This window comes from Martes martes, assembly GCF_963455335.1.
Source record: "Martes martes genome assembly, chromosome: 9".
In the NCBI taxonomy this organism is placed as follows: domain Eukaryota; kingdom Metazoa; phylum Chordata; class Mammalia; order Carnivora; family Mustelidae; genus Martes; species Martes martes.
The window spans coordinates 26,395,679-26,409,902 of NC_137896.1; the positions used below are offsets into that span (position 1 = coordinate 26,395,679).

Below are 14,224 nucleotides of genomic sequence, written 5' to 3' on the forward strand. Positions count from 1 at the left end.
GCAGGGAGCCCAACTAGGGGCTTGACCCCAGGACCCTGAGGTCATGACTTGAGCTGAAGTGAGTCACTGAACTGACTGAGCCACCAAGGCGCTCCAAAACCAAACCTCTGATTATTCCCTGCATATTCAGGTCAAAATTTTCACCCTGGATTCTTGTTTCCCTTACACTGCACCGCTGCCATCACCACCTCTCGTCTGACTTACTGCAATAGCCCTTTTTCCTAACTGGTCTCCTTGCTTTCACTCCTGTCCTCTACCTCTATTCTCTACAGAGCAAAAAGCTTTCATTTAAAAATGTTTATAAAGTCACACAAAGTTGGAGATGCTCTGTATATCCTTCACCCAATTTCCCCTAAGGGTAACATCTTGCGTAACTACAGTACAATATAAAAACATATTGGCACAATTCAGACAGATCTTATTTTCCAGTTTTACAGGTATGCAGGCATATAGTTCTTTGCAACTTTATCAATGTGCAGACTCAGAGAACTTCCAGAAGATACAGAGCTGTATCATCACCACAGGTGTCCCTTGTGCTATTCCTTCCCTTTTACTTCCTAACCCCTGTTCTCAAACTCCAATTTCGTTGTTTTGAAAATGGACTCATTAGTTTAACTTTTTTTTTTTTTAAAGATTTTATCTATCTATTTGACAGACAGAGATCACAAGTAGGCAGAGAGGCAGGCAGAGAGAGAGGAGGAAGCAGGCTCCCTGCTGAGCAGAGAGCCCGATGCGGGGCCCAATCCCAGGACCCTGGGATCATGACCTGAGCCAAAAGCAGAGGCTTTAACCCACTGAGCCACCCAGGCGCCCCTAGTTTAACTTTTTGACTGCTTTTCCCCTCTCAGCATAAAATCTACCAACTTGTTCATTATCACTAGGTTCTATCCTCTTTTTTTCTCTTTAAAGATTAGAGAAAGTGAGAGACAGAGAGAGACAGAGCTCGTGCATGCATGAGTGGGGGTAAGGGTAGTGGGAGGAGAAGCAGACTCCCAGATGACTGGCTTGATTCCAGGACGCTGATATCATGACCTGAGCTGAAGGCAGACACCCAACCAACTGAGCCACCCAGGTGACCCAATCTGGCATTTTTCAAAATGGCTGTGCCACTCCATGTTCCCACCAGCAATGCATGAGACTGAGTTTTTCTGCATCCTTGCCCGTATGTGGTATTGCCATTTTTTAATTTTAATTGTTGCAATAGATATGTAATGAATTTTTAAAAAATGTTAAGTGAGAATATGTTAACCTTCTGCTTAAACCCTGCAAAAAAGCTCTGCATCTTCAGAAAGAAGGCCTGACAACGATCTTTACAGTTTTACACAATCTGCTTCTCTCCACCTCTTTGATCTCATTTTGTTTCTCTTCCACCTGTTCATTCTTTTTTTTTTTCTTTCAAGTTTTTATTTATTTATTTGACAGAGAGAGATCACAAGTAGGCAGAGAGGCAGGCAGAGAGAGAGGGCAAAGCAGGCTCCCTGTTGAGTAGACAGCCTGATGCAGGGCTTGATTCCAGGATCCTGAGACCATGATCTAAGCTGAAGGCAGAGGCTTAACCCACTGAGCCACCCAGGCACCCCTCACCTGTTCATTCTATCTAGTTCTATCTGTTTCAACATGCCAGGCACATTCTTGCCTCAAGGCCTTTGCACCTGTGATTTCTTCCATCTGGGACACATTTATTTCTGTGATTACATGACTGGTTCCCTCTAAGTGTTGAAATGTCAACTTCCCAATGAAACCTTCCCTTTATAACCTTATTTAAAACTGCAATACCCTCCACCGTTCCCTATTCATGATTTATTTCTCTTCCACATCACTGTTTTAACTTTTTTAGTATTTTTTAAAAAAGATTTTATTTATTTATTTGACACAGATAGACACACACACACACACACACCAAGAGAGGGAACACAAGCAGGGGGGAGTGGGAGAGGGAGAAGCAGGCTTCCTGCCAAGCAGGGAGCCTGATTCAGGGCTGGATCCCAGGACCCTGGGATTATGACCTGAGCTGAAGGCAGATCCTTAACAAGCAAGTCACCCAGGCACCCCCACATCACTTAAAAAAAAAAAGAGTATGTGCAAGAAAGCACGCACACATGCAGAAGTTGGGGAGGGGCAGAGAGAGAGAGGGGAAGCAAACTCCCCACTGAGCATGGAGCCTGAAATGGGGTTTGATTCCAAGACCCTGGAATCATGACCTGAGCCAAAGGCAGATGCTTAACTGACCGAGCAAGCCACCCAGGCATCCCTCTTCAACTTCACTTTTAACCTTTCTATCCCATCATCCTCCCTCAAATGCAAGTTCCCTGTAGACAAAAAATTTTTTTTTGTCTATAAAGCTATCTGGTCAGTGCAGCTGTATTAAAAACATCTGTAGAGCTCAGAGACCTCAAGACACTTGCTAATAAGCAGCCGCATTTTCTGAATATTTTATCTATATTACATTAAATATATTTATCTATATTACAACGGTGTATACTTCTCACAATAACCTAGGGGCACACAAACCAAGTATTAGTATACCCACTTTACAAGAAAAGGGAAGCAAATGAGAAAGGAGTTTCCCCAAGAGACTAGTTATTTAATGAATGGAACCAGAAGCCAGCTTCCCTGCCGAAAGCTAATGTTTTGTCCACTAATCGGTTTCCTTCCTTTTTTTTTTTCTCAAAGTAATCTCTATGCCCAATATGGGGCTTGAACTCAACCCCGAGATCAACAGCTGCATGCATTACTGAGTCACCCAGGCGCCCCAAATCTGTTTCCTTCTTCTTCTTTTTTTTTTTTTTTAAAGATTTTACCTATTTATTTAACAGAGAGAGATCACAAGTAGGTAGAGAGGCAGGCGGGAGGGTGGTGGGGAAGCAGGCCGCCCCGCTAAGCAGAGCCTGATACGGGACTCAATCCCAGGACTCCGAGATCATGACCTGAGTGGAAGGTAGAGGCTCAACCCACTGAGCCACCCAGGTGCCCAAATCTGTTTCCTTCTTGATAGTATTCTTAGGAATATGAAGATTGATTTCAATATTCTGTTAATGAGTTCACTCACTTACTAAACATTTATCAAGTACTTAATAGTTACCAGTGAATGTGACAGCTGTTGAAGATGGGCTGATTAACTCTATCATACAAATAAGTAACACTTGGTAGTCTATCACCTTACCTTTCTGTGCTCATGATCAATCATGACATTATGGGGCTTCACATCTCTGTGCATAATTCCCATGCTGTGACAATAATCCAGGGCCTGTACGAGGAACAGGTAAGAAAGAAAGAGTTAGCTTGCTGAAAAGTGATTTTCTTAAAGTCTTCTCTAACTTTTTCCTCCATAGTTTTCCTTCTAGCCTCAGCCCTGGGAGTCAAGATTAGGACAATCACTCCCACGTTACTCTTCAGACACCTGTTCAAGATCCCATAGTCAGGCAAACTCACAGCCTCTGAACTTCAAGTTCTGTTACTACACTGTTGTTTCAACTTCCTTTTTGTTCAAAAACACCCAAAGTGTATACCAACTGCATTACTTTCAATTTCTCCCTCTTGTCCAAAGGCTGGATCATTTTCACAAACATAGGCCCCTCAGAAGAAAACTGGTCTGTACCACAAACCCCTCATTCAAAGAACAATAATCCTCTAGCAGCTAAGAGCCCATAACAGAGGTTGGCAAACCACAGCCCAGGGCCAAATATGGCCTGCTGCCTGTTTTTGTGAGTAATGTTTTATTGGAAAACAGCCATACCTATTTGTTTGCATATCATCTCTGGCTGCTTCTGTGTTACCATAGCAGATATAAGTAGTGTGATAAAGACCCTATGGCTCACAAAGACAAAAATTTTACTGTTTGTCCCTGTACCTGATTTATGACATCAAATCTGATTTGAAAACCATGTCCAATCTGAAATTAAGGTGAAATGAATGGCATAACCTTTGGGGTTTGCTAATCCCAGCCTTCAAGCCAGCTGATGTCACTGGCCAAATTCTTGTCCTTCCTGAAGGGCAGCCTGGGTTCTTATGGTTCCCAAGGCTAGACAAGTATACCCTTAACTTTTGAGGTCCTGCCTGCCACAGTACTGCATGAGCCAACGGAAAGATCAAATATCTCTGCTGGCATGGTTTCTTTAGGGCACTACCAAGGCTCAAATGCAGGCTTTATAGCAACCCTCATTTGGTTAAGAAACTTTAGCCACCTCTTAGCAATTTTCTCATCTATAAAGCTGATCTTAATGCTGATTAGGAGCAAGATAATTGGTGATCCCACTTTAGAAATCAAAGTCCACTCTAAGTCAGCAATCTCTTAAGAAGAGATTTACATAATCCTTAGGACAATGACCCTGTGAGGCCTGAGTTAGTTTACTGTTTTACTTGTTGAATTTTAAGTAAAATAAAGTATACCAGAAGCTAGCATATGAGAAATTATTTTTGTAAGTTTTAACAATTTAATTGTAACTTTCCTAAGAGCATGAGAGAGATAACCTATATTTTTTTAAAGGGGCCCCAGTCACTTCTAAATGCTGTTTCCAAAGCATTCTAAATTACATTCCTACTGGATTCTATTCCATAATGCTTATTACCACATGGGTTCTGATGCTATTAACTTACTAAAATTTTATATGAGGAGGCCCCTTCTTCCAACATACTTTTCAAAGTCAAGTCACAGACTTTTTCAGAGTTAACTGGACTATTTAACAATAGGAAGATCAAACTAAAGGTATTTAGTATTCCAGGTTCCCTTACCTTCAGAATCTCATACATGTAAAATCGAATATCATAGTCTGTTAACGTCTGGTACAATTGCTGTTAAAGACAAATGCAACAATTGAGCTCTGATAGGAAGGCAATTTCTTTGTAGTAATTCAAACCAAGGCTTGGCTCATTTGCTACTGTTCCAAGATCTGTTTACTGGTCTCTACTTCTCCAACAGAAAACTTGCTTTTTAAAGGAGATACTTTGGGTCTTTAACACTGTATGTAAAAGTGAAGACTTACTTAAACTTGTATTGCTAAAGCTATACCCCACTGTCGGGAACATATCAATTTATATATGCAAATGCATTGATGTTATATATCTGCGGTTTAGTCTGCTTTTCATTTATCTCCAGACCTTCTCATACAAGGCATTTTGGCACATACACGCCTCCTTAGCAGGGAACTAACCCATTTTTGGCTTACATAGTTATAGGCACTGTGGATTACCAATGGGTATGCAAGATGGCTTGCTGACAAATCTGTTAATTTAACAGAACTATTGCTGTCCCAATTTAAAAGTAAACTCCAAATAACTTTCCAGGTTCCAAAAAATTGCAGATTTTTTTTTTACATCTACATATCATTAAATGGTTAGTGATATCCTCTGACAGTTTTCCTTGAAGTTATTCTGATTCCGAAATAGTTTTTTTCTGTTTTTCCTCCTCTTAGCAAAGGATTCAACCATTTATTGATATGTAACATTCTTAATACTAGACTGGTGCAAAGGCCAAGTCAAAAACCTTTACAGCTTGTAACCCAAGAGTGTGTCCATATTCCTGTGCTGCACTGGAACTAGCGGTATTTAAAATAAGCAGGCCACTGGATGGGATGCAAGTCACAGATCTGTTGTAGAGGTTTATATCATATCAGAATTTACACCACCCTTCTCTATCCACCCCTTTTAAATATCTACACCACAGAGCTTCAGAGGAATCCCAAGGTATAAGCAGACCTTGCTTTACATATAAAATACATTCCTTCTTGAATACTGAAATGCCTTAAAACCAGATCCTGACTGACCATGTGCTATGACCTTTTATTACGTTTGATATCTGTAGAAACTGTCAAATGAATGGTAAAGGTGGTGAGAAGTAAATGTACTGGTAATTGAAAAGAGCACAAAACAAATATAAGAGCAAAATATCAAGATGTAGAAAGTGGACACTGCTTGTATAGGAGTTTCTCTACCTTAAAATTTAGCATGATAAGGATGAAAAGCTCTTTTTAAGCAAGTCAGAAGGAAGCTCTTCTAACAGTAACATCACTAAAAGCCTTTCTATGTGGTCTAAAAACCCAACACCTTGAAATGGTTGGTTATATATTATACCTTGAAGTCTGTGTTGTTTACGTGTTCAAAAACCAAGGCAGGGGTTCGTGACTAGGGGAGAGAAAAAGAAAACACACATTAGCAACAGCCCTGGCAGTTTTAGTGGGCACAATGTTTGCGGATACTACGTGGTGAATTTGGTAGTCCTCGCCTTAGTAGCAGGAAACCCTCTACTGCTACAAGCCCTCCCCACTCTCATCATCACCACATTTAGGTCATTTTTGGGATGGATTTCAAACAGAAGACATGGAGCTGAAGTCTCACCAGGCTCTAGGCAGCCCGACAATGCGCCCATCGCCCATCGGCATCGGACCTGAGTTTGCAAAATGGATTAACACATTTCAGTTTCCAGTGCTATCAGTCTCTTAGCCTAGAAGAATAAGAAATAGTCTGTGGGTGGAGGTCTCTTTGAAAGAAAGACCCAAGCTAGTTAAATGGTATAACTGATTAAGCACTTTTAAAGCAGGACTTAACAGTCGAAGGGGAAAAATAAAGAGGCCAGTTGTACTCTGGGTCAAACACCAGCTCAGCCCTGATGGGCCTTGCCAGCGCCTACTATACTCACCACAGGGTCTTTTACAATGTCTGCCAGCGTGATGATGTTGGGACCGCCTCGTAAATTCTCCAAAATCTTTATTTCACGCTTGATTTTCTTCTTTTTTACTGGCTAAAAGGGTTAAAGTGTATTAGTGAAATTATTTCAGAGTATTTCAGTATGTAATGTAATACATAAACGGCTTCCATATGAATGCTTTCAAGGACGGACATGTTTCAGTCTCATCTCTGAATCCCCTTCTCCTAGCCCTGGGCCACGTATTCTGCATCCCAAAGACCAGACCCTCTGCACAACTAGCATTTAATTCCAGTTGTCAGTCTTAGTATGTTAACTTTTGAAAACTATACAAACTAGGAATGCAAATGGAAACACTAAGATATATCTTATAAAAATCTCCTTGTCAATTAGGATGAAACATGGACTCTTTCCATTCCTTCCTCTAAGTCTATAAACACCCTAGGGGCGCCTGGGTGGCTCAGCTGGTTGAACCTCTGACTCTTGGTTTTGGCTCAGGTCAGGACCTCAGTCGTGAGATTGAGCCCCATGCTGGGCTCCATGCTCATGGCAGTCTGCTCAGATTCTGTCTCTCTCCCTCTGCCCCTCCCTTGTGCACACTCTCTCTGACTCTAAAATATGATAATTAAAAAAATAAAATCTTAAAATAAGTCAGGACCAACAGCAAGGATGGCCAAACCATCTTTGTGTAGCATAACTCTGTGGGTTAAATGCTGGCCTTGGAGTCAAGACTGTATAAGGTGAACTGCACTTTCATTACCTGCCTGCTGTGTGCCAACAGCAAATTACTAAGTTCTCTAAGCCTCTCTCATGGGTAAAAATGATCAATAAGAATACATATATTTCAATATGGCTGGGACACAACCCATAATATCTGTCTAGCTTTACTGCCAATATTCCCATAAATGAACCCCCCCTCCCTTTTAAAAAGACCACTCTGCAGAGTCCTTTGAGTGTATCTTCTGTGTTCCTTCGCCTCCACCCATCATTTTTACATCCGTTCTCATACAGAAATTCCTTTCATTTTTCTGAGGAGGGCTTTGGTCCCAACTGCACTTCCTCCACAAAGCCTTCCTTCTAAATAGTCTCAAGTAGTGCTAGTCCAAAAGAAATACAATGCATGTATTTAGAGTACTTGTGTGTCTTAAATGTTCCAGTAACCACATTAAAAAAGTGGAAACAGAAAAAATTTTCAGTATCTTCTACAAAAATATATCCCAAATCTTATTCCAACATGTAAATCAATACAAAAATTACTGATAAGCACTTCTATATGTATTTTTTGTACTATACCTTTGAAATTGAGTGTATTTTATCCTCACAGCACATCTCAGTTTGCACTAGCCACATTTCAAATACTAAGCAGCTACATGTGGCCCATGCCTGCTACCCTGGACCATGCAGATAGGTCTTTCCTAGGGTGTCAGTCACCTCAGACTACTGATACAATGCATATGATTCTTAGAAATTGTTCTGAATATGTATCATCTCTTCAACAACAACATCAGTAGTTACTTCATGATCAACAGTCACCTGGATTTTTAAATACACAGTTTCCCAGGCTCGACCTAGAACTGGTGAATCAGAATCTTGAGAATGGAGCTAGAGTGCAATTCTTAGGTACTTCCTAGGTTGATACTCTAGGTCTAGGAACTACCAAACTGTACTGTAAACTTTTGTAACCTTGTCTTAAGACCTAAGCACATGGTATAGACATAAGCAAGCAAGTCTTGGATACAGACCATCCTCAAAATCTGGCTTTATAGCTCTGCAGCTTTGGGAAAAGCACTTACATGTTTCTGAATTTACATCTGCCTTGAAGAACTGTTGTAATGTAAATACCACGGTAGAACAGGGGCCAATTCAAAGTAGACAATAAATGCAAACAGTTACTAATAGAGACTCCCACAGTCCACATTTAATTCAATCCACAGCTCTTAGCCTTGATATTAGAACTCAGTATATTCTGACTAGGAAGCAGGCTGATTAGAAGTTCTCTCTTTTTGCTCCAACTATCAGATCTTTGTGATCTGCTATAGTATCTGGGAGATCTTTCTACCCTCCAGGGACTAACTCATCAATCTATCCCATTTTCTATTAAATCACTATTTCCCAACTTCCAGTTTATGGCAAAAAGCTACTGGTTTATGAGAAGTTTCTTCTATAGAATCCTTAAAATCTATAAACTTACAAAGCTGGTTTGTGATAGACCAGGCAGGTGACTTAAACCCTAATTTATTGTGACCAATGCAACTATTCTGTCTTAATAAATAGGTGGGAGAGATTAAGAATTTTAAATACTGTTTATGAATGAACTTCATCTACACTTATAACCGTCTATATAATTACAGTAAAATATATAGTACAGTTAGGAAAAGACTGAGCTGAAAAAGGTCTTTTCAACCCCCTTTCCACACTCAAAACACAATGACTCCCAACAACCTAGAAGAGATAAAAATCACATAACTTTTAACACTGGAAGGAAATGCAGAGATGGTATTTTCCAAGTGACTACCAATTTAATCTCCATTTCCAAATTCACGTCCCATGTATAGTCACTCGACATCTTCCATGTGAAACATTTCTCACTTGTTTCTTCCTCTTTTCTTATCTTGTGCATTCTAAATTACACTTGCCCCTTCTCCACTCCCACAAACACCTATCCAAATCCTTCTCCTATTTAGGGCCTGAAAACAGTTCCTGGGAGCTTTTCCTAACCTTCTGAACTGTGAGACCTACTACTTGTGCCTTTTATATGACTCTAGATAACCTATCACTTTATCATATCCCTCTCCATATATCATCCTACAGTTACACAGTAGTTCAGCCTCCAAAGTGTACTTCTATACATAATTTTTTATTTGATCCTCATATCAATTCTGAGAAAGAGAAAGCAAGATTATCTCATTTGCACAGATGAGCAAACATCTTAGATAGGTTAAAAGTGCTACCAAGGTTAATTACTTTTAGAGTTTGGATTAGAACCCACACGTTCTGATTTCTAGCCCACTTCTCTTTCTACGTGTGATAAGACAGACATAAATACTCAAACTTTCTGGTTCCCAAAAGGTGTGCCATGACACCCTAGCAAATTCATAGGGTCTCTATGAAATTTTTAATTTTTGAGGGAAATACCGATCAACATTCAGTATCTGCCAGATACAGAGTATACCACCGGCCTGAGGTAGTTCATAATTTCAGCATTAGATTGAACTACATTCTTTTTGATGGTGTATTTTTATGAAGCTGGGTTTTCACCTGCTGCTGTGATAAAAAGCAAATACTGTACAAAAATCAATGCTGAGGGGCGCCTGGGTGGCTCAGTGGGTTAGAGCCTCTGTCTTCTGCTCAGGTCATGATCTCAGCGTCCTGGCATTGAGCCCCACATCGGGCTCACTGCTCAGCAGGGAGCCTGCTTCCCCCGACCCCCTGCCTGCCTCTCTGCCTACTTGTGATCTGTCTGTCAAATAAATAAATAAAATCTTAAAAAAAAAAAATGCTGAAAAGGAAATGAAGCTATCGGTGGCCAACTTATTCTAACATTTGAGAAGCTGTGCAGTGATTGAGAAGTGTACATACAAATCCTAACATTAATCAATTAAGGTTATATAAGAATAAAATTATATCTTTCTTTCAATTTATGTATATAACATTTTAAATGGCACCTAAGCTAAAATAAACATTTTTTTTTTGTTATTTGGACTTAACTACTTAAAAGTTACTGGAAAAATATGGGTGGTTATAAATTGAGAAAGTCTGGGAACTTCTGCTTCTCAGTGTCAAATATATTAAAGTTCCTATGGCAAGAAATTATATGCTAAGTTCCTGGCATAGGATACTGCACGGTACAGTTGTAACTAACTTACAAGTTGCATATTAGTAGCCCAATGGCCAAACCTGGCCTACAGAACATTTTTAAAAACTCCTGAGCCAACATTTAACCATCAGGATAATTCATATATAAATATAAATTTCTACTTTCTTTTTGCAAAAGAGTATCAAGCAACATTAGACTTGCACTACTACAAACAAATTTTGAGCCACGGATGGAGCACATGCAGCAGTACCCATCACTCACATCCTCCAATCATGGGCATTTCTATCAGACTAGCTGCATTGATGGCATCTGCCTGTCATTTAAAGGCCTGCATTTCTGACTCTTCATCTTTAAACAGCAGAGGTAACAACTTATTGAAAACAAAAGGATGGACTGTTCACTAAAAATCTAGGGAATCAGAATTAGGCAAAGTCCTAGGAGAAAGAAGACTGAAACTTTACTCCCTTCTCTACCACAATCTAGTTGTATGACTCAAATCAAATCACTACTCTTGCTCCAGTTTTCTGATCTGTCAAATAATCTCTTCTAACAACTTCACAGGATACAATAAAATAAAGGTGTCAAAGCACTCCAAAACCCCTTTCAGATGCTACTTTTAAAAAAGGTATTTAAAAAATAATTTAAAGTACTATTACTTAAAAAAAATCTAAATTCTAAATATCTCTGAAATTATAATCTTGCTCTTCTATACTCACCTTGAGAATTTTAACAACAACTTTTTCATTATTTGTGATGTTGATGGCTTCAAATACTTCACTGTATTTACCCCGGCCTAATTTTCGAACCAGCTGGTAGTCATCTTGATTACTGTTAACAGAAAAGACTCAAAGTCACAATGATTTTAAAATTTCAAACCACTGGGCACTAATTAACTTTAAAAACTCTACTACCAGAGGAGTAAAAGAAATAAAAGGTATTTCAATTAATTTTTGTATTTTAAAAATCGGGCTACTAATTAAAAATGTGTGTTCCAAGTCCTGGAATTAGAAAAATTTAAGCCTTTCAATTATTCTTTCAAATACCAAATTGTTTGTATTTCTACGGGCATACCACACAGAGCCAGCTTATATTAGGGTTTGTCGTGTGTGTTTGTGTCCAACAACAGACAGCTTTCCCTTGGAGAATAATTTTATATATTCCTGTCCTCTCATGCCTGGCCCAGCAGAAAATACATATTGTAGGAGTATTTCAATTCAGCTGCACTTTGGAAGCAGCTGATTTTTAATGGGCCTTTTTACAGGTAAGTGGCTTTCAATATATAGGCTTGACCTCCCACTTGCCCTCCAAGGCAAACCCTGAGAACAGTCCATATAGTGGAGTTTGCAAATCACGCCACAGATCATGAACCATATTCAGGGGTCCCTTCCTCACTTTTATCCATATTCCATGACCACTAACATCAGCAGATGTAAAAAAAAAAATAATAATAATTATAAAATAAGGGAAATGCCAACATTTTTTCCCTGCCTCTGATTACAACTTAGATGATTTTGCTTTAGAGAATGACAAACACGGTCCTTTTAATAGGCCTAAATTCTATTTACTCCTGCTGGAGATGCTGAAAATCCAATTAACAAATTAGCTATGCATTTTCCTCAAGCAGCTAAAACCAAAGCGAATGAACAGACAAGGTAAAATGTACTAAGGACAATGGACAATGAATTAAGGGAGGTATAGCGGAAGGAAGCTTTTAGGTTAGTTGAATTCTCCCGTGGGACGGGCACAGAAAACAAATGCAAGCAAGCAAATAGCACCATGCCAAAAACTCAGAAGGGCTGTTTATAGTGTTATTTAAGCAAAACTAAGTGCAAAGCACTCAATTTGAACAGAGTGGTTGAAATTTCCTTAGCAAAACACAGGTATTCCTGGAGTCCAAAGCCTGTGATATGAAGGGAACTGTCAGAGTATCAATAATGATAGGTTCTTGATGGTATCTTTGAAGCACACTGTACCTCTTTGTGCAGAGGCAATAAACTTACTGGTAAAAATCATGGTCTCAGCAGGATGACAATATACCCTTACGTCAATTCTGGGAGATTACCTTTAACCACTTATAGGTTATGTACACCACATGTGAACAGACATAAAATGTAGCACATGGGAGCTGTAGCTTTATGTGCTTTCAAATACTTTCTTTTTTTTTTTTTTTTAAAGAATTTTATTTATTTATTTGTTAGACAGAGATCACAAGTAGGCAGAGAGGCAGGCAGAGAGAGAGAGGGGAAGCAGGCTCCCTGCTGAGCAGAGAGCACGATGTGGGGCTTGATCCCAGGACCCTGGGATCATGACCTGAGCCGAAGGCAGAGGTTTTAACCCACTTAGCCACCCAGGTGCCCCTCAAATACTTTCTTTTGTATTTGATGTCCAAAGCCTTTATCACAGTAAGCATGACCTCATCAATTAACTACATACATGTTAGAGGATAACAGATGCAAACATCCAAAAGAGACTGCATAGAGAATGAGGGGCAAACACAGCTGTTCAGGTAGACTGCAACTGTTCAAAATGGAATCTGGGCTGAATTCATGTTACACATGGCTAAACTCATGATAAGGGCAAATGCTGATATGGGTTTAATTTTGCTTCTATCAGAAAGAGGAAATCTTTCTGGAGAACTGTTTCATCCTTCAGTATCATCATGGGACAACATTCTCTGACCTCAAAAATATTTTATGTAAGAGTCTGGTGTTTTTAAAGTCTCTCAAGTATTAATTCTCACCTAGCTGTGAAGCCTGTAGCTGAGATAAGCTGACAGGCAACTCTTTGTTACCGGCCTTTTATCCAGAGTACGTGAGTCCAAGGAAAGAGTAAGAGACAGAAATAATTTTTACATGGTAAGCCAATCAAAACTCTTAATTTACAAAGCAATACTTTGTTTCTCCACTGCAGAAATAAACACAAATCAGGTTTCAATCTTGAGGTTTATAAATGTAGTCAGGAAGGATTCCTGATACAAATTACTCAACAAACCCACAAGAGTCAGCCCTTTCCAGTGTGCACAGTGAAGTAAAAAGAAACAATTACCCCCACTCCACCACGTGTGACTCATAATCCCAGTACTCTCGGGGTCTGTGCGTATTAACATCTGTGTAAACTCTGGCCCTGCTTGGCACGGGTCCCGACATGTCAGACAGGTTGGCGAACGAAGGTGGACTTGATGTTTGGAGATCTGGTGGTCACTGTGTTCAGAAGCAGCTGGGAATAAGACCTTGTTTCAGACCTGTTTTCTTTAAACTGCGAATACAAAGGGCATAAAGGCCAAGGAATTATTTTTTTTAAAGCATATGGGGAAAAAAATCATCTTACAATAATGGCCTCAAATTAAAAAAAAACAAACAAACCACACATACACACACAAAAACGAAACCAATAATGTCCTCAAATATACCTCTGGCTCTTCTACCTGTTAACAAATGACTAGATCCCCAATGTGTTGACCACAGTGTTTCCTATAACTTGGGACAGAAAATAGTAATAATAATCATCATCATCATCATCATCATCATCATCATCATCATCATAGTAAATCCAGGAAACATACTTTAAACTGGCCCTAATCCAACTCTGCAGTTGCTTGTTACCTCCTCATCTAAAGTCTGGACGTTCTTTATAAGATAAGCCTGGAAGGGAAAAAAATGGCATCAAAGATAGACCCATCTACATTACTACCATTTACACAATCCACAGAAATTACTGACAAGAACAGCTTTCTATAGCTCACTCTATAGAGTGTTAAAAGGCTCTAG

The 14,224-nt window shown here is 39.5% G+C and overlaps 1 protein-coding gene across 1 annotated transcript in view; it reads right to left on the reverse strand.

Moving 5' to 3' along the window:
* CSNK2A1 (casein kinase 2 alpha 1) overlaps nt 1–14,224 on the reverse strand; it is a 52,481-nt gene that overhangs the window by 10,171 nt on the left and 28,086 nt on the right. Inside the window, exons 2-7 of the mRNA XM_080812841.1 lie at nt 13,503–13,712; nt 11,174–11,285; nt 6,635–6,736; nt 6,070–6,120; nt 4,732–4,791; nt 3,164–3,247 (exon numbers count right to left, since the gene is read on the reverse strand). Of these exons, the coding sequence (XP_080668967.1) occupies nt 3,164–3,247; nt 4,732–4,791; nt 6,070–6,120; nt 6,635–6,736; nt 11,174–11,285; nt 13,503–13,603 (510 nt within the window). The 5' untranslated portion in view covers nt 13,604–13,712. The remainder of the gene's footprint in view (nt 1–3,163; nt 3,248–4,731; nt 4,792–6,069; nt 6,121–6,634; nt 6,737–11,173; nt 11,286–13,502; nt 13,713–14,224) is intronic.